Source organism: Leptonychotes weddellii, chromosome 14, assembly GCF_054177405.1.
Source record: "Leptonychotes weddellii isolate Sample4059 chromosome 14, ASM5417740v2, whole genome shotgun sequence".
NCBI classification, from domain to species: Eukaryota; Metazoa; Chordata; class Mammalia; order Carnivora; family Phocidae; genus Leptonychotes; species Leptonychotes weddellii.
Window position 1 is genome coordinate 42,691,875 of NC_138382.1, and position 27,976 is coordinate 42,719,850.

At 37.1% G+C, this 27,976-nt stretch overlaps 1 protein-coding gene across 4 annotated transcripts; it reads right to left on the minus strand.

Annotated features, from left to right (window-relative positions):
* Positions 1 to 336: 336 nt before the first annotated feature.
* Positions 337 to 26,683, minus strand: C9orf72 (C9orf72-SMCR8 complex subunit). 4 transcript variants are annotated; one of them, XM_081803049.1, is made up of 13 exons: positions 26,597 to 26,683; positions 24,421 to 24,615; positions 21,004 to 21,491; positions 19,598 to 19,657; positions 15,435 to 15,485; positions 15,241 to 15,336; positions 14,417 to 14,481; positions 12,222 to 12,294; positions 9,741 to 9,857; positions 6,628 to 6,863; positions 3,693 to 3,750; positions 2,327 to 2,436; positions 337 to 2,214 (listed from the first exon to the last, which is right to left on the minus strand). In XM_081803049.1, exons 3-13 carry the CDS (start codon positions 21,445 to 21,447, stop codon positions 2,028 to 2,030), a joined length of 1,497 nt encoding a protein of 498 aa, XP_081659175.1. In that variant the 5' UTR covers positions 21,448 to 21,491; positions 24,421 to 24,615; positions 26,597 to 26,683; the 3' UTR covers positions 337 to 2,027. The 4 variants fall into 4 exon arrangements, with proteins under 4 accessions (XP_081659175.1, XP_081659176.1, XP_081659178.1 ...); XM_081803050.1 differs by lacking the exon at positions 26,597 to 26,683 and adding an exon at positions 25,360 to 26,076; XM_081803052.1 differs by lacking the exon at positions 15,435 to 15,485.
* Positions 26,684 to 27,976: the final 1,293 nt, after the last annotated feature.

Consider the following 27,976-nt stretch of genomic DNA (forward strand, 5'->3'; position numbering starts at 1 on the left):
ACGACTGAGCCACCCAGGTGCCCCCAAAATGGCAATCTTATTTGTTTTCCAGATTATAAGGTTTAGATTCCTTACACTTTCATCTTGGACACCTATACTGGATACCTGGAAGAAATAACTTCAGCTCAGGTTATAATAATATTTTATAACAGAAATTTAAAAAAATGACCCAAGCACTAGCTTACATTTGAAATATTAATATATAAATTTAAAAATCAAATTGCAATCCTGTCAGTTAAGCATTAAATTAAAAAAGTAATAAAAGCAACCAGCATTATAAAGAAAAGATTCCGGGCATTATAAAAAACTTCAAATACATTTTTTTTCAAAAACAAAAAAAAACAAAAAAAAAAAGTAAAAAAACTTTAGATATAACATAGACTGTCAGTCTTTCATTATCATTACACTGCTTTTCTGAACAAATAATTGCTGAGACAAAATTTCAAAGATATTTTATTCAAAATTCTCCATCCAAGAGAAAAGATATATAACAATGTTTACACATGCTTTAATAACTTATTTCACTGTACAACTTGCATTCTATATCACAGTACAATAAACCAGCAAAAGAAGATAATCAGTCAGTACTCTTTAATAATCTCACATAGAAAACACTGAGTAAGGCGTACAACAAGGTACTACCTGTAAATTCTTTCATGACTGAGCCAGAGCGCCAGTCATCCAGTACCATTTGTGTCTATAAATCAGGTTGTCTATACCTTTCTGATCAGTGATGTGAAAGGCAATTAGGACCTTTCCGAAAAGAACATATTGGTTTTGGTTCAATTTGGTAAGCAACAGCAGAGGGACTCTGTCACGTTTATCCCTTTCTTATAAACATTTTTCCCTTTTGTGTAACTTACACAGTTTTAAATAAAAATATTTTAGCTGCTTGTACATACTATTATGTCAAAACTGTTCTAGCACAGAATTATATTAATCACTTATTTTATAGCTAGCAAAATGGTCCAAACGCATTAAGGAAACAAAAGAAATTGATCACTTAGTTTTGCCAAAGTTGCACCTAGTAAAATAGCACATCAGTAAAGTTTCTCCTGCTTTCCTCACAAGATGCAGGCAAAGAGACCTGCCAGCAACTTCAAAAATATGGGCAGAAATATAAGAAGAAAAGGACAAGATACTATTCTCTGTTCCTGAAAAAAGATCTTACTAGTTAGTATATTCTCTATTGCATTTTATAACCTTGGGAGTCACAACTGCCAAATCAGGGTGAGAATCTACAAGAGGAAAACAAGATAAAAATGGCTGACTAGTGTAATCTGAACTTCTTCCAAGTCATTATATTTTTCAAGAAAAAAAAAGGCACAGGAGGTACACATTTCAATTCGGCTCAAAAATAATAAAAATTAATTTAAATAGTTGGCAATAACTACTAAAACATAAAATCCAATCTCCTCTATTTTCTTTGACAGAGCTCAACACACAAATACACAAACAAACAAACACCCTGACTGTGGTTCACCATCGGGACTACATGTATTGCATGACGTTTTTACACAGACTGAACTCTAAGGACTACTAAGTCTATCAAGTATGATCTAATAATTAATTTGAATTAAGCATCTGCTTGATCAATATATTCTTTCTAAAACTTAACCTATGTTCAAGGAACACCAAGAGATGAAAAGTCAACTAGTATTTATCTGTGAAAACTAACTCAGATTTCACTTTGATACATGTAAACCATGAACTGTAAGTTACAAAAACAGTAGTTGTGGTCAAGTTTTATTCTATTATTATATCTTTAAAAGAGAGCAATAACATTTACTATAACTGTAAACCTAAGTTTGTATCCCAAGATAGCACATCTAGGAAAAGATGCATCCATTGTAACGATGCACCTGACATCCCCTTACAGACTTGTAACAACTGTAGTGTAACTAACTTTAATTGCACTGCCAAGTAGGACTCTAGGGCATGACCCGAGGGAATGATGTCTCCTACACCACCGAGCTACTTTAGCAGCAATCATGATTGTGACAAAATATACTTCACAAGTTACACATTCAAAAAGTCATTAGAACATCTCGTTCTTGTACACTAGTATAGAAAGGTCTTCCAAAGATAAACGAGTGTAGGCCTGGTTTAATTTTCTCGGCTAGAGCCATTATTATGTTAAGGTCGCCCTCTGCTGTTAAATCAAGGTCTATCTTCAGGTTCCGTAGAGATTTAAAGGGCTTTTTCCCCTTCTGCCTATAAATAATGAAGAAAAAAAAATTTTATATATAAAAATATAGAAAACGTCTAAAAGGAACAAAACAAAACACAATGCACACAGGTTTTTATTCCATGTGGTTTTACTTACGTATCATCTTCTATATATTTTATTAGCGTCAAGGCTTTTCTGTGAAGGACGAGTAGAAACTGTGCAAGGAAAGTACTCCTGAGAGATAAACCAGGTTTCAAATGAAAGACCTAGAGGAAAATGAAGTATTTTAATAAATAATCTGCTCCAATTCTTCTTATACAGCATGTTTCCATCACAGCGTTGACAATGTCTGGCAGATAACACACATTAGAGCAGTTCTCCACAACCATTTGCCTGGATGCCCCTAACAGACAGGAAGTAGAGTCTAAAGTAATCACGTTTTTCTGAAGTCTTCTATTTTATCTTTGAAAATGAACTCAAATTTTGCATTCTATCTCAGAATACATCCCTATTTACTTTATTATTAACAATCATGATGTAGGGGCGCCTGGGTGGCTCAGTTGGTTAAGTGGCTGCCTTCGGCTTGGGTCATGGTCCCAGGGTCCTGGGATCGAGCCCCATGTCAGACTCCCTGCTCAGCAGGGAGTTGGCTTCTCCCTCTGCACCTCCCCCTGCTTGCGCGCACACTCTCTCAAATAAATAAACAAAATATTAAAAAAAAAAACATGATGTAATTTACTTCTATTTGTATTATCTAACTTTTTCTGCCCACATCTCCAAATAAAATTGAAGCTCCCAGAAGTCGAGCCATGCTTACAGACTATGGATTTGAGATATTCTTCTCTCTCTACTGTTGGGGGTAAGGGTACATGTGTAGTGGTAAAATGATTTTATTCAGCTCGAGAAGCATGGAATTAATTGCATGACTATGAATTATCCTTGAAGTATGCAATACGTCACAGACTACACAGACCTGGATCTAAAATTTTGAGTTAATCTAAGGACCTCATTATTTCAAAGTTACTTCTATGATACTGTTTCCTGGCCTGGTCCCCAGAATGATACTATGACAAAGCTGTTATATTAAGAAATAAGTCCCATATAATCTATAATTTTCTTCAAATGTTAACTAAGTAGATATTTTTCAAAATAATGAGACAATAAAGATGTTATTATTTCAGTAGAAGTATACTAAGTTTTAAAGACATTTTGGCTCAATTAAGGCAAATAAAAAATATTCTCCTTTCCCCAAGAGAGTGATAGGTTAGTGGTTGGAATTAAAACATTAATTATTATTATATTGCATCTTTCATTGTTAATATATAGGCTACACCCACTAACAATTCAAAAGAAACACTATGTAGACACTTTAGAAAGATCTGAAACATTACAAAGAGATAATGACTTAAAAAAGTAACGACTTAACTCTATGATGCTACATATATAGCACAGGCAATGTAGTATACACTAAAAAAGAAAACATCATATCATTCATTTTGACAATCTCAGGTTTAACATTTACCTGATCCAGGAAGGCTTTTACTAGAGTGTCTCTGTGTAAGACATCTTGAAAAATATTCCTATGAAGAAAACAGTCCAAACATTGAAAAGGCTACTTTCCAAAATCCCTCACTCCAGCCAATAAATTAAATTCTTAGAAATGGAATATTATATATAAACATATTTATAAAAATTATATATATATAAAAATATATTTGGAGATACAAAAATATTTATTTTAACTCAAGGATACATTTGTGTATTACTGGAGTTTGTCAAGCCACTATGTAATTATTTTTCTCTTAAAGATATAAACATCCCCAAGAAGGGTATGTAAGTCCCTATCAATCTATTTTTGTACCCTCACCTTATAAAAAAAATGTTGAGAGCCTTAGAAAATTAATAAATACGATTGCCAATTCCTGCCATCTCAAAATAAAACAGCAAGAAAAATAAACACATACCACCACCACCAAAACCCAGAACAAAATAAAAGGTTAACTTTATGTTATAGTAACTTGTAATAAGCTGTTGAGGAAGGAAAAGGTAAAAGGGTAAATGCTAAGGAAAATTCAAGTGGGATTAAGGAACATCTTGACCACTGAGCTGCATCAACAAACTTATCACCAAGCAAGTAACATGAACCAACTACTTAGGAAAGAAGTTACCTACCTAGGCAATGATCAGAGTAAGAAGTTAAGACATAATACACACTAGAGATAATGTATCTCTAACACAGCATAAGGTAAGCAATTTTTCACTGAAAATGGTAGGGATCATCACTGAACTTACAAGAAAGGCAAACAAAGAGAGATGTGTGCATAGAGAAATAGGAAAGTACTTAAAATTTCCTACTTTAGGAGATGGGTGTACCAAATTACAGAAGAAGGAAACTCAGAAGGAAAAAAAAAAAAAAGTCAGCCCTGCATGATTACTAGTCGGCAGCACCCCTTTTCAAACTGACTGTCCCTGTCATAGGTGAATCAGATGAAGCAAAGTGTTAAAAAAGGATATTTCCAGTGACTCATTTTTCATGTAATGGCAGTGAGTGAAATTATTTTTAGAAGTTAAAATTAAAAATATCTTAAAAGTAAATAATACTGCTTAAAGAAAACTAAAAAGTAAAATATATCTGTAATATGTAAAAGTTAATATACAATCTAATGGCAGAATATTATTTTTGGACAATTTCGTGTTCATAAAATTTACTTGGGAGTTGTAAATAAATTTTAAAAATTCATGATGTTATTTTTTTAATCATCAGTAAATAAGACTAGCTGGCTAATCAAAGTCTGTCAAATCAGTGAAGCAATCAAAACATAACTGGCTAAAATGAGTAAGAAATGTTAAAAGCATACACATACCTCCTCTAAAAAAATAAAAATAAAATTACTGGATGATAAATCCATTCTAAAGTTCACTAAATTCCCCCCAAAAAAAGCTCTGAAGTAACCAAAAAAAGGGGAGAAAATACTAAATAATTCAGGAAAGAAGAAAATGCTTGAAAGCACAGATTAGTTTTGAGAATTCCTACACATGTACCACAATTACCAATACTTAAAAAATTAGTCACCTGGAATTCCCGTTTTGACTAATTCATTTTCTAAACCAATTTCCTTAAAACTTCCTATGGAACCCACAAAAACAGTGGACAGCTGGAAAAAGATGGGTCCTAATGATGCCATCTTTCTGGACTTAGAGACACATGAGGCTGGGGATCCCTTGGACATGGGGCTCCTTTTCTATGCTTTTGGTCAGTAACTTCTGTGTGACTATTGGTGCTCCACATGTCCCCTGGCTCAGCTCCAAATGTTTCTTAGAATTACAGGACAGGGCTGCTTGCTCCAATTTTACTGCTGCTTTATAAGCTCAAACATGGATTATCACAAAAATAACATTTATTGAGCATATTAAATGTGCTGGGCACTCTAAATTGATTAAAGAGAACCATCAGACTATACCGCATTTCTTCTCCTGATTTAGAACTTAAGTATTTTCTTGGGGTTTTATAATTCGGGTTTATAATCTTTCCCCCTCTAATTGGGTCCACTTTCAACATTTTATCATTACTTTTTCTCTTTTTAATTTACTGATCATACTTTATGAATAAAAAATGAAAAATATAAAATGCAAATAAAAGAATGCTCTATACATGTATTTTCACAGTTCTGCTGTATATTATATTCACATATCAAGAAAAAAAAAAGAATTACTTCTTTGGTTTAGTTAATAAGTCTTTTGATGACTCTTATACACTAGACTGTAGGCCCAACCTTATTAGCACCTATTATCGTGTGTAAGGCCTCAATGTATATTTAAGTAAATACTTGAATATTTACTTTTAGCGACTAATCTAACCTATCTATGCAAAACACAATTATATTAAGAAAAATAGACATTTAAGAAAAAAAATAAGGCAGGGGTGCCTGGGTGGCTCAGTCCTTAGGCGTCTGCCTCTAGCTCAGGTCATGATCCCGGGGTCCTGGGATCGAGCCCCGCATCGGGCTCCCTGCTCCGCGGGAAGCCTGCTTCTCCCTCTCCCACTCCCCCTGCTTGTGTTCCCTCTCTCGCTATGTCTCTCTCTGTCAAATAAATAAATCTTAAAAAAAAAATAGAGTAAAGGGGCGCCTGGGTGGCTCAGTCGTTAAGCGTCTGCCTTCGGCTCAGGTCACGATCCCAGGGTCCTGGGATCGAGCCCTGCATCGGGCTCCCTGCTCCGCGGGAAGCCTGCTTCTCCCCCTCCCACTCCCTCTGCTGTGTTCCCTCTCGCTGTGTCTCTCTCTGTCGAAGAAATAAATAAAATCTTTAAATAAAAAAAGTGCATGATTAACCAAATTATTTCTTCAAGCATAATTCTCGTAGTAATATTTCCTTCCTTTCAAACATAGGCTTGTTTTGTTTTTACTCATAAAAGATATAATTTCATAATACTGTTTAACAATAATATCATTACATACAAATCTGGAGTGAAGCTTTCGTCTGTACAGATGATAGTATCCTGAGCCATGTCTTCTTCTGAAGTGGCTCTCCAGAATGCCGTCAGCTCGGATCTCATGTACCTGCGCTGATTATAAATATGTTCATGACACGGTGGCATCTGCTTGACAGTATTGACATCCACATCTATGTGTGTGGTGGGGTAGGGAGCATACATGACTTGCCGGAAGGGGAGCACAAAGCTTCCCGTTGAATCCTGTCATAATGAAAAGAAAATTTATTGTCTTACATGCCAAAAGATACGAAGAATTATTTTTATTTATTTATTTATTTATTTTTTTAAAGATTTTATTTATTTATTCATGAGAGACAGAGAGAGAGAGAGGCAGAGGGAGAAGCAGGCTCCCAAGGAGCAGGGAGCCCGACGCGGGACTCGATCCCAGGACCCTGGGATCATGACCTGAGCTGAAGGCAGACGCTTAACGGCTGAGCCACCCAGGCGCCCAAAACTATTTATTTTTTTAAAGATTTTATTTATTTATTCATTAGAGACAGAGAGAGAGAGGCAGAGGGAGAAGCAGGCTCCCAAGGAGCAGGGAGCCCGATGCGGGACTCGATCCCAGGACCCTGGGATCATGACCTGAGCCAAAGGCAGACGCTTAACCATCTGAGCCACCCAGGCGCCCAAAACTATTTATTTTTTTTTAAAGATTTTATTTTTTTTTTGCAAGGGAGAGTGAGCATGAGTGAGGGGAGGGGCAGAGGGAGAAGCAGGCTGCCCGCTGAGCAGGGAGCCTGATATGGGGCTCGATTCCAGGACTCTGGGATCATGACCTGAGCTGAAGGCAGATGCTTAACCATCTGAGCCACCCAGGCGCCCCCGAAGAATTATCTTTTAATTAGAAAAACTGGCTTTTGCAAATCCATCTCTAGAAGTTTATCCTAGGAAATGAGTCATGATCGTGTACAAAGTCTTAGTGATGGGTGCACTACAGACTGGTTTAAATAGTAAAATGCTAGAAAATAAGCTAAGCAGCCAAAAAGGTAAGTGATTAAATAACAATGGTTTTTTGTCTAGCTGCTAAAAATTGATTTGCTGAAGTTTATGTGCTGATATAGAAAGATGTTCATAATATACTGTGGAATATGGAGGTTAAAACATGTGGAGGGGGCAGGGAGTTATGTCAAAGATACATACAGAAGAATAAAAAGAGGAGCAAGGTATATGCCAAATATTAACAGTGGTTATTCACTGGATTATGAGACTATGGGGAACTTTTTCTTTTCTTATAGACTACTTACATATTCTTTTAAATCTCAACGGATATGTATTTTTATAAGTAAAAAATGTACGTCTTCCCAGGTATTGTCAATTGGGCAGTAAATGCCATGTAAGAATTATCTACTGGGTCCAAAGCATTGTGGTATAGATTATGAACACAATACAGAGGCTATTTTCAGTTTTTTACCCTTATAATGCTGTAATAACACCTTTATAAGTAAATCTTTCTCCTTATATAACTGTTTCCCTAGGATGGATTTCCAGAAGCAGAGATAGTAGGTTAAGTCTTTGAACATTTTTAAGGCTCCTGACATATAATGGTAAAGTATTTTCTGAAAGGCTTAACAATTTATACGTGTATGGAAAAGTGTTAACAAATATTTTTTCATTATAGTTTCAAGTTTTCCTCTATGTATCTGGTATAGGTCCTTTTCAGGGATAAAACTTACATAATTAAGTAAGAGGGTGCTGAGGAAATAAAAGTACTAAGTACCTTATTATGTCTTTGATAAAGAGAGATTCTAATTTTCATATTTGTGCAGTTCAAATTGGAAATGAGTTTCCCTTAAGTAGTTTCTGTATTTAAATATTATTCTGAGCTCAGAGCATGCACACTATTGAAAATGCAAAAGCTGAATATAGTTTTTATTTGCAACAATTTTTAATATATTTTCTTTCATTTTGCTATGCCTAGATCCTCAAGAAAGCATTCACTGTGAGAGAATCACATAACCATTAGGAAATCTACTTCTTCACATCTTTGACTAAAATTGAAATATCAATGATAGATTCAGTAAAGTATCTTCCCTGTAATTACTGAAAATAATTGCTAATTTACATTTATTTATCTGCTTTGCTCCTTGAAAAGAGGACTCAATTAGTCAGAGAAACACAAATACCATATGATTTCACCGTATGTGGAATTTAAGAAACAAAATAAACAACCCCCCAAAAAATCCAGACAAACCTTAAAACAGACTCTTAACCACAGAGAACAAACTGATGGTTACTAGAGAGGAGGTGGTGGGAGGGGTGTAAGATAGGGAGTGAGGATTAAAGAGTACACTAATCATGATGAGCACTGAGTAATGTATAGAATTGTTAGATCACACCTAAAACTAATATAGTACTGTATGTTAACTATACTAGAATTAAAACGAAAAAGCAGACTCAAGTAAATAAAAAATGTAAAATAATTTAAAAATACACATATGTGAATATGTATATATATGAATTGTTCAAATTCTATATACACTTTGTGAAGACAGGAAGCAATTTAAAATTTTCTTTCAATAAATGAATACAGCACATAAACAAAAAATGCTAATGAAAATTCAAATTCTTGGGGCGCCTGGGTGGCTTAGTCATTAAGCATCTGCCTTTGGCTCAGGTCATGGTCCCAGGGTCCTGGGTTTGAGCCCCGCATCGGGCTCCCTGCTCGGCGGGAAGCCTGCTTCTCCCTCTCTCACTCCCCCTGCTTGTGTTCCCTCTCTCGCTATTTTGTCAAATAAATAAAAATAAAATCTTAAAAAAAAAAAAAGAAAAGAAAATTCTTTTCAGTTAAAAAAAAAGGTACCCATTTTAGATATGCAACTTGAATAAATAATCCTGAGGTCAGACAGGCAGCTATAGGAAACAAAGAGAAACACACAAAAAGAGACTCTATGATGTCTCATTGATGCTAACTATAAATCTGTAAGACATACACTCTAAGCTCAGACTTGTGTATAGGTCAGCTCCTTGGCATATAACATGAGATGTCCTACATGCTAATACTCAAAATATATTTATAAAGAGTGTCAAAAATGATTTTAAAAAGTTGCTTTCACTTGTGACAAATGGAAACTATACCTTTAGCAGGCCTTGTACAAAGAGCCCTGACTCGTATTTAAATGATGATTCTGCATCACATAATCTGGAACATTTTCTCTCTGCTGGAGTCAGAAAAAGGCATAACGTTCTCACTATCTGTAAAAGAAAATATTTTAGCATTAAAATAAACTAAAGGCCACTGGTTTGCTTATGAAAGAAATTTGAATAGAAACTTCAACGACTATTGTCAATAAAGTACATCCTGAGAAGAAAGTATTCCTTAGTCACCTTCAGGAGTCCATGGGACATCACAGTTGTTGCTTAAAATAGGAATTGTGTGGTCAAGTAAGTTTGGGAAATGCTGGTAAACATACTGTATATTTCAAAACCTTTAGTGTTTGAATACATATTGTGACCAGGTGATTGATATGATATGCATACTTTATTCAACATATTTGATCACGGAATCCTTATTTCACGAAGAACTAATGACTTAATTATTGATTGTATCTCCACCCAGGGGCAACTATTTTTCAAATAAGCAAACAATTCTGGACAAGAAAACTAAATGCAGTTAAATTAGGCAGAATTATGGCCTCTGTTGAATAGTGAAATTCCATTATAATGAATATTAGGAGTATCCAAATGCTTCAATAGAATGAGAATTAATTCTATTAAATTTGAGGGGCACCTGGGTGGCTCAGTTGTTAAGCATCTGCCTTTGGCTCAGGTCATGGTCCCGGGGTCCTGGGATCGAGCCCCGCATCGGGCTCCCTGCTCCTCGGGAAGCCTGCTTCTCCCTCTCCCACTCTCCCTGCTTGTGTTCCTTCTCTGGCTGTGTCTCTCTCTGTCAAATAAATGAATAAAATCTTAGGGCGCCTGGGTGGCTCAGCTGGTTGAGCGACTGCCTTCGGCTCAGGTCATGATCCTGGAGTCCCGGGATCGAGTCCCGCATCGGGCTCCCCTGCTCGGCGGGGAGTCTGCTTCTCCCTCTGACCCTCCTCCCTCTCATGCTCTCTGTCTCTCATTCTCTCTGTCTCAAATAAATAAATAAAATCTTTAAAAAAAAAAATAATAATAATAAATAAATAAATAAATAAAATCTTAAAAAAAAATTCTATCAAATTTGACTTAAAATAAGCAAGGTATTGGTTGGGGCTTAGAAATCTATGATTCTAACAGGATTTGATCTATAGCTCTATCAGGAAAATAAAAAGCCAAGTAAGTATGTTCAGACAGTTTTCACATTAAAAGTAGTGACTTTAAAGTAGTAGGCTTTCAATATAGAGTGATGGCAATCTTTTTCATACTAAAAAAATAAAAGAGAAGCAATTATGCCAGAAGAGGATGTGGGATGAAAAAAGTGTTTTAAAAACAGAGAGCCCCAACCACAGAGCCTTCTTCTTCCAAAAAGCTATTGGGAAGTCCTTCTGTGAAATCTGAAGGTTCTGGGTGACATAGATGGAAACCTACCTTCTTGGGGTAACAAATATAACAATAAATTGCTAGACCAATATAGTAAGAGGTACACTAACCTCTCATAAATGGATGTATGAAAAATATAATTTTGGTAAATGAAGGGTCAGGCAAAGCATACAGGGTAGAGAAAAAAATACAAATATATTTGTCAAGGAAATAATCATTCCTAACATAGTTCCTGTGTAAAACATAAAAAGAAAAATCAGGTTTACTTAAATTGATAGATATGTGCAACTTATCTCTTTCTAATTAACAGTCAGTGAAGAAAAGTGCAAAATCCCTTAGTTTTTGCCTAATGCTTGGAAAGATAACTTCATTAAGTCTTTATTAACTCATGTAGCACTGAAGGAAGTGGTCACAAATGTTACTGAATAAAACATAACTTCCACTGACCACTCTGTAGCAACAGGTCCCTAAAAAAAATAGATTCAGGAGGAAAAGCAAGATAACAAATCAAGATGAAAAACCAGATAACATTTTTTTGAAATTTGTATCAAAAGTACATGGTTATTGGGCCGCCTGGATGGCTGAGTGGGTTAAGTGTCTGCCTTCGGCTCAGGTCAGGTCCTGCGATCCAGCCCCACCTCTGGCTCTCTGCTCAGCGGGGAATCTGCTTCTCTCTCCCTCTGCCCCTCCCCCTGCTTGTGCTCTCCCTCACTCTGTCAAATGAAAAAATAAAATCTTAAAAAAAAAAAAAGTACATGGTTATTGCCCTATTTATTAAAAGTGACATCAGAAAACAGAAGACAAATAATTTTTAAAAATACCTTATTTTAAGAAAGTCTCAAAACCATTTATATAATACTGAGAACTGTATAATATTTATGAATTATCAAAATGAAACGGATTAATGATTTCCTATTTAGCAGTTTACTTCAACTTATTTTTGTCACAGGGTGTCACACAGTAATTTGGCCAGATTCTATTACCTCCTTATAATATTAGATTGTTTTGACTGCAAGCTAACTTTTAAATTAGAATCCATGATATGTTAGCAGCATTAAGAAGTCAGATTATTGGCTGGGTCATAAAATAAATTACCTTATTTACTTTTTCGGCACTGCTACCTACTACGACAGAACAGCCACAGGTTTGCAAGTGTGAGCTGATGGCACTGCAAGGTGAAGAAAAAAGATGAAAAACACTGCCAGTAAAACAATGTCACAAACTAAAACAAAACAAAAAAAGGGCAAGTGAACTTCAAACAACTTAGACTAGCTTTACATGATGAATGCCAAAGCTACAAGAGAAATGCCATCCCTTGTTTCCCATAGTACTTTACATTTTCCTCAGGCCTTTCACAGAGATTCTCCCATTTGAAATTAAAACCCAGTTAGTAAAATATTACCAGTTTATAAAGAATGAAACTGAGGTGTAGAGAGGTTAAGTGATTTATTTAAAATCAAATGGGATTAAAAATAATGATATGAATGGCTGACAGCAGATTCAGCACTAAAGTGCTTCTGAATCAAGCTATGTTAAGGCTTCTAGGCTAAAAACACTCACGCCTCTGAGATTCTCTGAGGAAAAGACTATGGACATAAAAAGCAAGTATTTTATCCTTTCACTTCTCATTGAAAAAAATAAAATTTCACAATAATCTGCAATCGTAAAGAAATCGTAAAGAAACTAAGGGAAAAGATGAGTTTATACATGCAGAGAGAGCACTTAGTATAGGGACTGACTCGTAGGCACCTGATAAATTTTGGCTGTTATTATTGTTATTACATTTTCCTTTGAAGAAACAAAAAAAGAAAATGTCAGCTATTATGTGCTTGTTTGTTCCAGGCACTGTTTTATATACTTAATATGATTTATCTCAATTCTTACAACAAATCATATGAAGTAGGTACTATTATTATTCCTATTTTACAGATGAGGAAATGGGGGCACAGAGACTTCAGGTATCTTGCCCGGGTTTACACAGCAATAACCCAGGAAGTCTGGTTTTAGAGCCCACACTCTTTAAGTACTAAAATCTGCTTAAAGATGGAAAGGATCAATAAAAATACAAATAATTTTCTTTTCTAGGTCTAAAAAACTTAAGTCCATCCAAATGAAACTTAATTTGTAAGGGTTCTGTGATATTGTGATTTTAAGAAATATATATATTTGGTCTTAATCCACAGCTCCTGGCTCAGTTTCCAAAACACTTGGAATTTCCTAAGTGTAGGAAATGATAGAGATGCCTTTTGTTATGTTAATGTGGCGATTTTTTGGGGGGAAAGCATCTAAGGATGGGAGCTGATTACTAATGGAGCCAACCACGTGATAAGGGTTAGACCTTTTAGTCCCTCCCTGACCTCTGCGGAGGGGCGAGGAGCTGGAGGTTATCCACGGGCCAATGATTTAATCAATCATGCCCATGTAATGAAGCATCCATAAAAACCCAAAAGGAGTTTGGAGAGCTTCTGTGTTAGTGTACATGAGATTTGGGGAGAGTGGTATTTGGAGATAGTATGGAAGTTATTCACCCTTTCCCCAGACCTTGTCCTATGCATCTCTTCCATCTGGATGTTCATCTGTATCTTAGATTCTATCCTTTATAATAATCAAGTAAATAAAATGTTTGAGTTCTGTGAGCCGCTCTAGCAAATTAATGGAACCCAAGGAGGGGGCTGTAGGAACCTGATTTATAGACAATTGGTAAGAAGTCCAGGGAACAACCTGGACTTGTTACTGGTGTCTGAAGTCCAAGGAGGCTGTGACGTCCAATCTGTTGCCAGTCAGACTGGTGTCCGGGGGTAGGGGAGACGCAGTCTTGGGACTGAACCCTTAATTTATGGAATCTGACACTCTCCAGGCAGAGAGTGTAAGAACTGAATTAAACTGTAGGACACCCACTTGGTATCTAGAGCATTGTTTGTTCGTGGGGGGAAGCCCCCACCAACACTGGAAATGGGTCTAAGAACCCCCTTCAGTTCTTTGTTTCAGCTTTAATGAGAAGTAAAATAAGAAACCAGAACCACACAAGAGACCAAGATTTCCTGCCTGGGCACTATGGACACTCGACTTCTTTAAATATTAAAAAGAGTAACATCAAATATATCACAGACATGTAATAAATGAAAAATATAACACAAAGCTAAGTAATAGTTTAAATATGCAACACTGTTCCTAGAATAATTTGGGTAGCTAGTCTCTTATTGTTTTCATCCTTCCAAATCATGTCATAGGTGAGCCTAAGATTTCTATCTGCTTTATCCATCTCTTACAAAAAGAAACAAAATCCTTACTTGAGAAGAAAGCCTTCATGACAACTGTCACCAATATCATCATCATTGAGAACTGTGTCAGCTATCTAAAACACACCACAAAAAAACAAACAAAAAAACCAAAGTTATTCTGGCTATAATGTAGCATTGAAATAACACTCTTAAATACACAAGTTTTCCGAAGTCTAAGTTCAATATGACACATTGTCCTCATTTCTAAGCATCAAGAATCCAATAAAACAACCTCTGGGCACTTCTATAAACTTTCAGAAGAACAAATGTGAAAACCAGTCAGGCAAGTTAAGCAACAATCTTGACAAGAACAACTTCCTCTTCTGGGCTATCAGAATCAGGAGACCAATCTTAATGACAAAGAAAGAAACAAGAATAGTTTCCTAAAGATTTCTCTACACATGCAGAGTGTGTAATTCAAAATGCCAACAAATGATAAAGAAAACTAGATTAGTCAATGTAAATAAACTTGTGCAAACCACCACTTATTGGTATACTGCTTTGTTACAGAAAGTATTGCATTCAATACTGATTGCTTCTATAAGGTCTGGAATTTTCCTACTTTTAAGAAATACAAAAGTGGTGAAATAAACTAAATAAATGTAATTCTGCCACAACTATCAATGACCAAAAAAACCTCTGTTTGGCTATAAAACTCAGGGTTTTATGTGTGTTTGCTAAAGTGGCTAATACTTCATATGAATAGTATATATGACAAAAAATGGATACTACTGAAATTAGAATACTACTAATATACCTACTAGTAATATAACTCAAGGGAAGTGATAAGAGGGTATCCTTATTTCTATTTAATAATACAAGTAAGAACTTACATCTATTTCTTCAGGAACGCTGTGTGATTTCATAGATGAAAGCAGTTCCATTACAGGAATTACTTCGCCAGTAAGCATTGGAATAATACTCTGACCCTGTACAAAAAAGCAAAATGAAGAAAATCACACAATGAAGGTATCCCTGGCTTTTTGAAAGTTTGAGTTACATCACTTTGCTTTTATGAAAGACCTACATTAGTACCTGTTTTCAGTAACCAAAAGAAATCTGAAGAGGATTTCTGCTTCTACAAAAAAAAAAAAAAGGTGAGAAGCTAAAACAGTGTCGAGCATGGGAGGTGGCACATAGTGCAAGAGTGGCCTGGCCAAGCTCCCGCCCGAACTCCACTCAGCATCTCAGCACCGAGCTGCCTTAGCTTTGGACTTTGTGAGCATCTGTGCTTTAGCTCGATTTATTTTGTCCATCCATCAGTAGGATGTGTTCTAAGGTATCAGAGATGCCTAAGAGGGATTATTTTTTGGGTCTGGGAACACTCAAAAACTTTTCCATATACTAACCATGAGAGACTATGGACTCTGAGAAACAAACTGAGGGTTCTAGAGGGGAGGGGAGTGGGGGGATGGGTTAGCCTGGTGATGGGTATTAAAGAGGGCACGTTCTGCATGGAGCACTGGGTGTTATACGCAAACAATGAAAACACTGCATCAAATAAATAAATAAATAAATAGAAAAAACAAACAAAAAGAGTCATTAGAGACATCTTTGTACTTCAAGAATGACCATTTTTCTTTGTGAATTGAGCTTTTCAGTACTCTAGTTTCAGATCTCTAGGAACAATTTGTGAAAATAAAAAACTGCCCCACATCTTTAAAGGTTTTCTTTTTATTCCAGTGATATTTGGGGGAGGCAACTGATGTTACACTCACATAAAATAACATAAAAAACAGTAAATGCCCACTAGAATGTCACTTGGCTTTAATAAATCAAGATGCAATGTACATTAAATATATGAATAAATTTAGATGTTCATTGTAGCATTAATTAATTAAATACACTGACCAACAACAAAAAACTTTTCCATATAAATTAATGGTAACTGCTTCTTTATGGCCATTTCAGTGTATAAAAGATTTTACAGGAATGCTCCGTTTTTGGATAGCAGGGAAAACTTGTATAGGATAAATGGGGCAATAAAAAAATAAGAACTGAAAGCAAGGAATGACATCCTTTGATAGAAATACCTGATAACTTGTTAAAACACCCCCCCAAACATGTCTACTACTCCAAAACGTTTCTAAAGGATGTACAAACTATTTAAAACTAATTTTCATTCTTCCAGGAATGATTTTATTTAGAGTGGAATCATTGGCTTATGATTTACCAATCCATGCAATAATTAAATTATCACGCCAAATTTAGAAAGGATTTCCTTTGATATTTATTTGAGATATGAAAAATGCTTGTTAATTAAAGGTCATTGATGCATTTTATATTTAAAAATGAGGAAAACCAACCATAAAAAGACTTATAGTCAGCAAATAACTCAGTAGTAAAGCTTGAGTCAATGTTCAACCTGTACATTCACAATAAGGTTTAGTACCCAAATGCAAATCAAACTCATCACATATATTTTAAGAATCAATAAACAGACATCAAAAATGTAATTTTGAAATTTGTAGTTTCTAGAATGAAACTGAAAACTCAATATAGAACATCACAAATGTAGAGTGTCTCAATGATGGGTGATCTCTCATTTATTCATTATCATCACCCCTGCCCCCACATTTTTGAACCATCCTGAATATGTAAACTTTTATTTTTATTTTTTATTTTTTTATTTTTAAAGATTTTATTTATTTATTTGACAAAGAGAGAGAGAGTTCACAAGCAGGGGGAGAGGCAGAGGAAGAGGGAGAAGCAGACTTCCCGCTGAGCAGGGAGCCTGATGTGGGGCTCGATCCCAGGACCCCGGGATCATGACCTGAGCCGAAGGCAGCCACTAAACCGACTGAGCCACCCAGGCACCCCCTGAATATGTAAACTTTTAGAGAGATGAAACTGTCACATATCTGTTAATTTTTAGCTAAACGTGTTTTTAAAATCACATATTAAGAATATGTGATTTTCATCTCTCATGAAACTATTTTATTCAAACTTTTCACATAGGTCTTTAAATCTCAGTCATTCCTGGAGTCATTTTTTGAGTGACTATAGCCAGTTTTTCAGAAACTTGGGAATTTAAGTATGATGCTGTCTGTGGCAATTTTAAGCTAAGACATAAGCCTCCTTGCATCATATAGAAGGTTTTATTATTTTAAAAAATTCATCCTGTAGTAACCTCCAAACATAACCCCTCACTGTTTCCGCTTTTTAAAAGAATTTTTAAAATGCTTGTTTACAATTACAATCAACACATGCAATTCAACAAGAATAATGACTAGCTATATAGCTATTTCCTTGTAAAGTGATTTTATCAGATGATAGCTATAAGCATCCAAAACTTGCAGTGAATGAAGTCAGTGATTGATTCCAGACTAATGTGTCATCCCCAAATAGTATTTATTTGTTCAAAATAAAGTCATTTTAAGCACATGATGTGAGATATGCAAGGATTCAACTATCAGGCAGCCTCTCTGCAGAAAGGATAACTGTAGAAAAATATCTTCCCTTAGGTTTAGGCATATATATAGTGCCATAAACTGTATCTCAGGTATTTATTGTAACGGAATGCATATCCTCATCAAAGCTTAACAAGAGAAATCGTACAAGCCTGAACACAGAAGACTCAAAAGAAAATCCCTCAAGTATCTTTTCCTCCTGTGACTTCTCTAACTTGAACTTCTTAGCAGGAGAATGTTTCCCCTTTAAAAACATCCAGTTTGTCTAAATGTACAGAAGGAAGAGGATAACATTTTCAAGAAGAGCCCTTAAAACAGAAATAAATTAAAAGTTAATAGTGGTAAACTTTTTAAGTACAGGTTTCTGGTTTGGAAAAAAAAAAAAAATCCCAGGAAAAGCAGAATTTTATTGGGTCTTAAATTTCTTTATCTTGAGGTAACTCTACTAACTACTCCATAACTAGTAGGTACATCTAGAGGTTGGTAAAAGTCTCCCCAATGCTTGCACTCTGCCCATTGACCACCAAGTAAAGGCCAAGCTTCTCTGGGTAAAGGGAAACATTTTCTTGTAAGTGTTAGACCTTTCCCCAGGATTACCTCCTCTGGCCTGGAGAGTTATTTGCAAAAATACAGATATAGTAACAATTTTGTAAAGGAGATCATTTTATAGGGTTTTCTATTTTCCTGGTTTAAGTCCTGTATATTCACAAATTTTTAGAAAAGTTATTGTTTAAAGTACTATTTTGTCTTAGGCACGCTAAAGGAGAACCAGAGTAAAGACAACCCAGTCATCCTTAGACTAGAGTTCAACACAAGGAACACTGAGAGTGGCCAGAGGTAATGGGAGTAAAAGCAAAGAACCCTTTCTCCCTTGGAGATTCCCCTTCAGAACATCTCTGCCCTGCACTGAAATGGTTTACATTTAACTTCCACAAGGGAAACCATATCCATGCAATCATGCGTCTCAAATGCTGGTGCCTGTGCCCTAGGCAGATTCAAAGACATGGGATAACCATGCCATGTTTCCCTACAGACTTCATATAATCAGAAATGTGAGGACTATCACCGGCAAATTTGAATATTAAATAGATAGGAAATAAAATATAATTTGCATGAGTGTTAAAAATACAGCATGAGACTTCAAATAAATATTATGCTTAGAACTAATCTTAGATATCTTAGAGGGGTATACTCACTTCTCTCCTGTTATAACTACTTCTGGGGAAATGTTTAAGAAGCAATACCTTTTTTTTTTTTTTTAAGATTTTTATTTATTTATTTATTTGACAAAGAGAGAATGAGAGAGACAGCACATGAGAGGGGGGAGGGTCAGAGGGAAAGGAGACTCCCTGCTGAGCAGGGAGCCCGATGCGGGACTGGATCCAGGGACTCCAGGATCATGACCTGAGCCAAGGGCAGTCGCTTAACCAACTGAGCCACCCAGGCGCCCAGAGCAATACCTTAAAGAAAATCTCATATAAAACTTAAAATTTTTACCATGAACAAGTTATTCAAAACTTAGTCTGTGCAAACAGAAAAAAAAAAAAAAGGTAGCAAAATAGCTATTATTCTTCACTTATTTAACTCTTCAGGTCTAAGATATGGAAATTTTCATTCAATTTATTCCATATATTTCCGTAAAGGCTCTGTTCATTTTCATTCTCACTCTGTCAAAATAGTACGGTACGGCTTCAAGGCCTTAAGAAAAGTAGCCCTCAGCCTTATACAGATGCATGTCATGAGGTTGGTGGTGTTTGATAGTATGTAGTCTGTATCTTACCTGATCTTCCATTCTTTCTGTGCCTTCTAAGATTATTTTCTGCACATTTTCTTGCCTTTCCTGAGCAAGAGAAAATTCATTAAAATTAACAAAACAAAACATTTTGATTTGTTTATTTTTCACAATACAGTTAAATGGCAGACATGCTGTTGTGTAGTTCAGTTCATGGGGAAAATACTTTCCACATTAGGGCAGAAATAAAAAGGGAGGGGGCAGGAAATTAATCCAACAAATCCATTCTCTTATAAACAATACAAAATAAAATAAAAACACCCTTTTCTCTGCAGATAAAAAAAAAAGATAACTTACTAGAAAACAGTCAATGCAACATCTGCATAATTTCACACAGGAAACTAATGGTTTGTACTTTTCAAATTAAGTAAGATCAAGTTGTATGTATCTGGGGCTTCCTGACTTTTAAATGATTTTCATAAACATTTAAAATAAGAAAACATAGTATGCAAACAGTAAAACACTCTTCTTTTCAAAGATATTATTACTTTTTACCAGGGGTAAAAGCCTTATAAAATTAAGAACGCTTTAACAGACTTACATATTAGTATCAAAACTGTAAAGCAGAAAGGAGAGTTAAATTTGTTCTTCAGGTCTGCCAAAAGTATATGAAAATATAAATATCACTATGGGGCGCCTGGGTGGCTCAGATGGTTAAGCGTCTGCCTTCGGCTCAGGTCATGATCCCAGGGTCCTGGGATCGAGTCCCGCATCGGGCTTCCTGCTCCTTGGGAGCCTGCTTCTCCCTCTGCCTCTCTCGATCTCTCTCTCTCTCTGTCTCTCATGAATAAATAAATAAAATCTTTAAAATAAATAAATAAGTATCACTAAATATTAAATTACAGGATTTATGGGATGACAGTAATTTCCTCTGGCTGGATCCGCAAAATTAAAAGGAACATCTCCTGGAAACCGTTTGGTGCAACCTCCTCATTTTACAAATTTCAGAACTTGGCAAAGAAGTAAAAGAGACCAAAGGCTACAACGCTTATGAAACACTTGTTTTGAACTGCTTGTACCTACACACAGTATTAAGTGAAAAACAGGGTCATACAATGCAAAAAGAGAAAAGGTTTTACAGTTAAAGGTTCCCAAGACAAACCTAGACTCTAAAGCTTACTACGATGTTCTCAATTCCTCTAAGCTTTAGCTTTTACTTGTAACACAGAACTATCATTTCCAAAAAAAAAAAAAAAGAACTATCATTTCCTACCTTCAAGGGTTATTATGAAGATCACTGACATCAGACTACTAGAACTAATAGGGCAGATGCAAATAATAGCTACTGTTTGAAGTTAACTGCATATCATTTCTAAGTATTAGATATAAATGTATCAGAAGATAAACTTTCAATGGCTAGGTTAGCATGATTAATAAGCTCAAAAACCACTCACCTTGTGCATCCATATCCTTCCTTTCCTGATAATGTGTGTTAATCTATCAACACACACTCTGTGAAGTGGGAGGTAGAAGCTAAGTTCTGTCTGTGGAAGTATAATTGATAGGCCATACGTGCTCCTATCTCCATTCCAGTTTCCATCAAAGATTAATGAAACAATAATTACTCCTTTTTCAGACAAGACAAAAAACTTCACATCTATAGCCCCACTCTCTGCATTTCGGAGAATTTCTCCATTTAAGGTGTGGTTGGCAAGAAAAGTTATTTCTCCATCACTGAGTAGTAGCTGTTCTGTCTTTGGAGCCCAAATGTGTCTGACTCTAGGACCAAGAATATTGTCCCAGTAAGCAAAGGTAGCTGCTAATAAAGGCGATTCACCACTTAGAGCAATCTCTGTCTTGGCAACAGCCGGAGATGGCGGTGGACAGAGATTCGACATCACTGCATCCCAACTACCACATTATCCAAATGCTCCAGGGATATCTAAACAATAACATACAAAACCAATGATTAGGTTCAGCAATTTTAAAGTCATTCGTCAGAAATTCAAATGACTTAGGCCTATGTGGTTTTCTCTTCAGTCAAAAAAGATTTAGAAGCATGTCCCCTACTAGGATAGACATTCGACTAGCATGGCAGGTGCACATCAAATGCTTGCTAATACGATGATAACCTTATGATGCATAATAACTTGTCACCTATATTCAGGGAATGCACTTAGAAATTCAAAATAATAATGACCTAAAAAAGGATCTTTGAACATTAATATGAAATATCATATGCTAAAGCTCATAGAATAGACCCTCACTGTCCCCAAATATCCAATCTATGTGCAATTCTAATGATTGGATATTTGGTTCCTAAACCACAACAACAAAGAGGAGCAAATTTGAAAAGGGAGGGCTCAGCTAGAGACCACCACACTTGTTGTGGGTTTAACAGTGTCCTGCCCACCCCCCAAATATATATTTACGTCCTAACCCTTTATATTTATGAAGGTGACCTTATTTGAAAATAGGTATATTCAGGGCACCTGGGTGGCTCAGTTGGTTAAGCGTCTGCCTTCGGCTCAGGTCATGATCCCAAGGTCCTGGGATCGAGTCCCACATCTGGCTCCCTGCTGGGCGGAGAGCCTACTTCTCCCTCTGCCTGCCACTCCCCCTGCTTGTGCTCTCCCTCTCTCTGTCAAATAAATAAATAAAATCTTTAAAAAAAAATAGGTATATTCAAATTAAGATGGGGTCACACTGGATTAGGGTGGATCCTAATCCAATGATTGGTGTCCTTAAGAGAGAAAGATTTAGAAACACATGGACAAAGAGGAAACAGGGCTATGTAAAGACAGAGGTAGGAATTAAGAGCTACATGATTATAAGCCAAGGAAGCCAAAGATTGCTGGTAACTACTATGAGTTAAGAGGCAAGGAATTTTCTTCCCTATAGCCTTCAAAGGAGCATGTCCCTATAGACACCTTATTTTGGACTTCTGGCTTCCAAAACTGTGAGAGAATAAATTTTTGTTGTTTTACATCACCCAGTTTGTGGTACTTTGTTACAGCAGTCCTAGGAAACTAGTAAAGACACCTGTCAGTACAGGTCGCCTGGGTGGCTCAGTCAGTTAAGCGTCTGCCTTCGGCTTAGGTCATGATCCCAGAGTCCTGGGATCAAGCCCTACATCAGGCTCCCTGCTCAGTGGGGAGCCTGTTTCTCCATCTGCCCCTCCCCACTCTCATGCTCTCTCTTTCTTAAATAAATAAAATCTTTAAAAAAAAAAAGACACCTGTCAGTAGAAATACCTTAAAGCTGTTAAAAGGGAAAAAAAAGAAAAAGAAAAAGAAAAACAGAAGAGAAAGAAAGAAAGACAAAAGATTGCAAAAAAACAAAAACGAGCGAACAGTACCTTTATTCTCAACAAGCTCTCTGGGTTTCAGGGCACTAAAGCCCAATACTGGTGTTTAAAATAAAATTGAAACATCAAGATGAAGATAAATATATTTAATATGCTACTTAAATTTAAGAAAGCAGTGTAGCAGTACACTGAGTTCATTACCAAGAGTTCTATACTAAATGGCTAAACTAAAAAAGCTTCGGTTATTTAGAACATGTAAAGAACAAAGTGACTGGATAGATACTGGTCAAGCCTTTCACTCTGCTGGGAAAATAGAGAGAGAAAAGCTAACTGCCCAAGGTCAGAGTCAGGCAAGAATCAAGATCTCCTATATATCTTAACCCACTGAAATCCAACACTCTAAAGGTATATACTCTCTGTGATAGTGTAAAATGAATCATTCTTGCCTAATATTAAAATTGAGGGGTGCCAGGTTGGCTCAGTCAGTGAAGCATGTGAATCTTGATCTTGGGGTAGGGGGTTCAAGCCCCATGTTGGGTGTAGAGATTAAAAATAAAATCTTTAAAAAAAATTGAATACGTGTATTGAAAGACCTAAAGTGAAAAGAACCATAATAATTACATTTAAGCAAGTCTAAAACTGTGGAAGCTACTCATCATAATGATAAAGGACAGCAATTAATAGGTGAATTATGATACACCTATCTTTGCCTATAGGATTGCTTTGGGAGGCAACTTTTGATCTATAACTACAATTCATTTACTTAAAGAATTTTACCTATATCTTGTCAAGAGAGTTCAGACTGCTGAAAAGAAGTGGCTTCTATTTTTAGAGTATTAGATGAGCATTTTTATCATGCATATCAAGAATAGGTATACAGAACTTGGCAAACACTTTATAGTATGCACGTGTTGAAATGATTTAACATAAAGGCAGTTAATGTATGTATTTTTAGTTCAGTAATTCATTTAGGGAATATTTAATTTTTAATGTGTTATATCAACTTAACAGTCTTAAAAGACTATACTGGACATAAACTGTCTAGCTTATTTAAAATATCCACTGTTTTGGATAAAATTTAAACAGTTTACAATGATAGAATACAGGAATGTAATCTGAATTCAAACTGTAATGATGCTATTGTCATCATTAATAACAAACTGAGGGCCAAGGAGATGAGTTAACACACACCCACAAAATTATATTGTAACGTTTTCCTTTTGTTCTTCCTTTTTGGATAAAAAAGGTGAATAATCATAGGAACAATATTTTAACTCAAACATTTCATCATTATGCTGAAAATGAAAGCATTTCCTAAAACCGAACCGAGCCCCAGGGTAAAATCTGCTTGGATTATGAGAAAATTTTTACCTGAATGAAAATTAAACTATTACAGAACCATTAATTACATTTATACTCATTGCTATTATCATTAGAAAGAAAACAAAAGACAAGAATCATGTTGAATTGTTTGGCTTAAAATCCTGCCAAAATTAATAATTTTGAGAAATGAAATGCTACAGAGAAGTGTAATTAAGAGAGCTGTAAAAATAATTTTACTAACACTTAAAGTCATCATCTTTGGTGAGGAAACTCCATATATATAAATGTGGCTGAAAAAAATCAGGTCAAAACCAACAGTCGTTTATCTATATATCTACATGTAGTTGGCTACTCCAGAAGGTTATCAAAGATTAGCCTTAAGAGTCTTTTGAGGGAAGCCAGGATCCAAATTGGGTGACACGGTGGCTTTCCACTCCTGTAAACAAAGAATAGGACTCATGAGGATGTACCCAATATACTTTCTGAAAATAATCCAACATATGCGAACATAAAGATCATATTGATTACCATCTCTTAAAACTGTTAGCAGAGTAGTAGGTTCTAAGCTTTGCTTTTTCTTAAACCTTTGCTAAAAACCAGCCATCTCTTCTCCCACAGGTATTTAGAAAGTTGATTGGTCCACTGCTGTTGTAAATCAGAATTCTACCATCATAAGGCTCACACTTCTTATAATCATGCTTTCTGTTTATTTTCTCCCAGCCCTAAAAGCAGCAGAGTCGTAAGCCAGCCCACTTTCCAAAAACAGACGCTGCCCAGGCCAGCTTTAATGACAGTGAACTGTTAACACCCGACTGTTTGTGACACTTTCTAAATTTTTATCAGGCAAGATTCGCAAATGAAATTTATATCACTGTCAGGCTATCTCTCACAGATCCAAGTTTCTCACATAATAGGCAGGCTAACCCACACTACTCTTTAGAACTACTTAATTAACATAGAGCCCAAGGGCAGGCTTGAAAGATAGGAGTCCTCATTGTTTTTTGTTTTTACTTTTTTCTCCGAAAGCAAATTTTGGACTGCTAACAGAGCTAAATAAAGAGACTATTTTATCAATGTTATAAAGAGAGAAAAAAAATCTTTAGCACCTATGTAACTTTCCTGGAGCAGGTTAGTGCTGGCTTTGTGCACAATAAGCAATGTGGTCCAGAATTTCTCTCACTTTTGTTTTGGATATATAAAGAGTAATAAATCATGAGGCGATTTCCAACTAATTCAGGGCTTTCCAGAGTAGCAGGGTTTGGCTGAGGTAGTGGCCAAAGGTATCTGTGTCACATAACACCATCATATTTCAAGTGTTCCGACTCCATATTATTAATCTTCCATATATTCTAGCTTCTGTAAGCTTCCCATAAGTTTTCTGAAGTCTGATAAAGATGGTATCAAACAGTATTTTTCAAATTAAAAGTACAAATTAAATGTAACGCCAGAGGTGTTGTGTTCCCTTGCTTTTCGTTTTTTTTTTAATTATGTTATGTTAATCACCATACATTACATCATTAGTTTTTGATGTTCCCCTTGCTTTTCATCACAGGTGAGGGATGGGAACAGTTTGTACTGGAATTTATCCACTGGCCACAACCACTGTTACTTTTCTAGGGCCTAGCAATCTCCATTGTTTCTGAAAGGGTCGTCTCTCTTGAGCAAGTGCATGACTTCCCTCTGTCTCCTGAATACAGTAGCGTGGTGGAGTAGGGGGTGAATCAGATGCCGTGTGGGCGTATTAGACATGTAAGCAGTGTCCTTCTTTCTGCAGCAGATACTATCAGTCAAGTGATGCTCAAGTCATAATGGTCACTTCCTTTAAGTAAGTCTGTGTAACCTCGGAGCTGTGAAGCAAGCAAGTCATGACCCACACAGTGGGAGCACAACCCAGTCTAGAACTGCCCCTCAAATTCACAGGGAATCAGCAATCTCTAGAAACTTGTATTCAAATTGTGCAGCCATATGGTATCTACCCCGTGCCATCCCACCCCGCTTTATCTCCTCTCCGACCCGGACTTGGCGTTCACCGCACACCACCCGCCCTCTGGCCTTCCCCAGAGCCAGGCCTCTCTGTGCTCGAGGCGCTTTCCCTCGAACCCGCGGCGCAGGTGGTCCGACGGGTCCGTTTGGGTCTCACACCGGATCCCCGGGAAGCGGCCGGCTCGTGGGCTGCGGGCGGGAAAGAGGGCCAGAGGCCCGGTCCCCAGCCCCTGGTCTCCGTGCCGCCGCAGCCGGGAAGCCGGGGGCCTGGATGGAGGCAACTCTACTAGTCACCAGCTGGAAAACCCGATGCCGGGTTTCGGTCTGGGACGACAAGCCGAGCCCTGGGGAGAGCTGCTGCCACCGCCCCCGCCCTCGCGCGGTCCCTGTACCCCAACCCCAAACAGTCGCCGGCCCGCCGGCTTCTCACTCACCCTACTCGCCACCTCCTGCGACTCAGCCACCGCGGGCGCAGGGACCGCAACCGCAGCCCGGCCACCGCCCCGCCCCTGGGCCCGCCCCTGTCCCCACCCCACCCCTGGCCCCGCCCCCGATCCGGGGCCCTCGCGCGCGTCCCGACCGCGAACCCACTTCAGGCAGCGGTTGTTTCCCGCCTGGTGCTCTAATTCTGGGTGAATTTTACCTAATCTTTCGCCCATCACCTGCAACGAATACTATCAGAGTAACGGGAGGGGAGAAAAGGTGAGGAAAACAAAAGCATCCACTGCCTAAGCACACACCTCCTGCTCTCTCTGGACCCCGCCCCCGAAGGGAAGCAACCGGCAGCAGTGATGGTTGACGCGTCAAGCGCCATCTTTCACGTGGGCGGAAGGAGTTGCTGTGTAGTTTTCGTTTCCTCGTGCGACGCCGTAGGTTCGTTTTGGAGTTTTCGATTTGCGATTACGAGAACGCGCGAGGCCTGTGGAAGGGGGCGGGCCAAACTTGCTCCATCCCTTTGTTCTTTGATGTGCTTCGTGAAAATGTTGAGTAAGGTGTTAGTTAGCCGAGATAGTGCTGTTTTTAGTGGGGAAGGCTGCCCGCCGCGAGCAAGCCCAGTTGGTATTTGTGAATGGTTTTGTTTGTGCTTGGCAGGTAGTGGGCGCTCAACAAGTGTGTGTTGAATTAATGGATTTATTTTTTCCTAATGACACAATTAAGTGGGCTGACTCCACCCCAAGTCTGGTTAGGTAATTTCCTTTTTCAACAATACGTAGTCACCACAAGTTTGTCTTCTTCACATGTAAACATTTTCGTAAGCTTGATTTTCACACTTCCCAATGTCATGTTTGCTAGTTGCACAGTGTAGGTGGACGAATTGGGTTTTTAAGCCTTTGATAATGTACCATTGTATATGATGTGCTGTATGATTTATTTATTTATTTATTTATTTTTAAAGATTTATTTATTTATTTGAGAGAGCGAGAATGAGAGAGAGAGAGTACATGAGAGGGAGGAGGGTCAGAGGGAGAAGCAGACTCCCTGCTAAGCAGGGAGCCCGATGCGGGACTCGATCCAGGGACTCCAGGATCATGACATGAGCCGAAGGCAGTCGCTTAACCAACTGAGCCACCCAGGCGCCCTGTATGATTTATTTTTAAAAACCGAGTTAATTAGCCTTTTGGTCTGCAAGTGTATATATTCATGCTACAGATGAATGGCACTTAACATTTTTCATTTTTAAAAATCATACAGCACATCTTTATCATTCACTGAGGAAGAAAAGGAAGAATAAATACACAAATGACTCCCTCAAACCTCTTCCCTCTGCAGAATTAGACCCCTTACCCAGTCAGTGCTGTATATGCTTATAGCAC

What these genes read in the sequence shown, in the direction of transcription:
- C9orf72 (XM_081803049.1), bottom strand. Translation starts at nt 21,447, where the DNA reads ATGTCGAATCTCTGTCCACCGCCATCTCCGGCTGTTGCCAAGACAGAG. An exon ending in GAAGGATATGGATGCACAAG is followed by an intron (nt 19,658 to 21,003) that starts GTGAGTGGTTTT and finishes TCTCTTGCTCAG; the next exon opens with GAAAGGCAAGAAAATGTGCA. An exon ending in GTGCCGAAAAAGTAAATAAG is followed by an intron (nt 9,858 to 12,221) that starts GTAATTTATTTT and finishes TTTCTTTTACAG; the next exon opens with ATAGTGAGAACGTTATGCCT.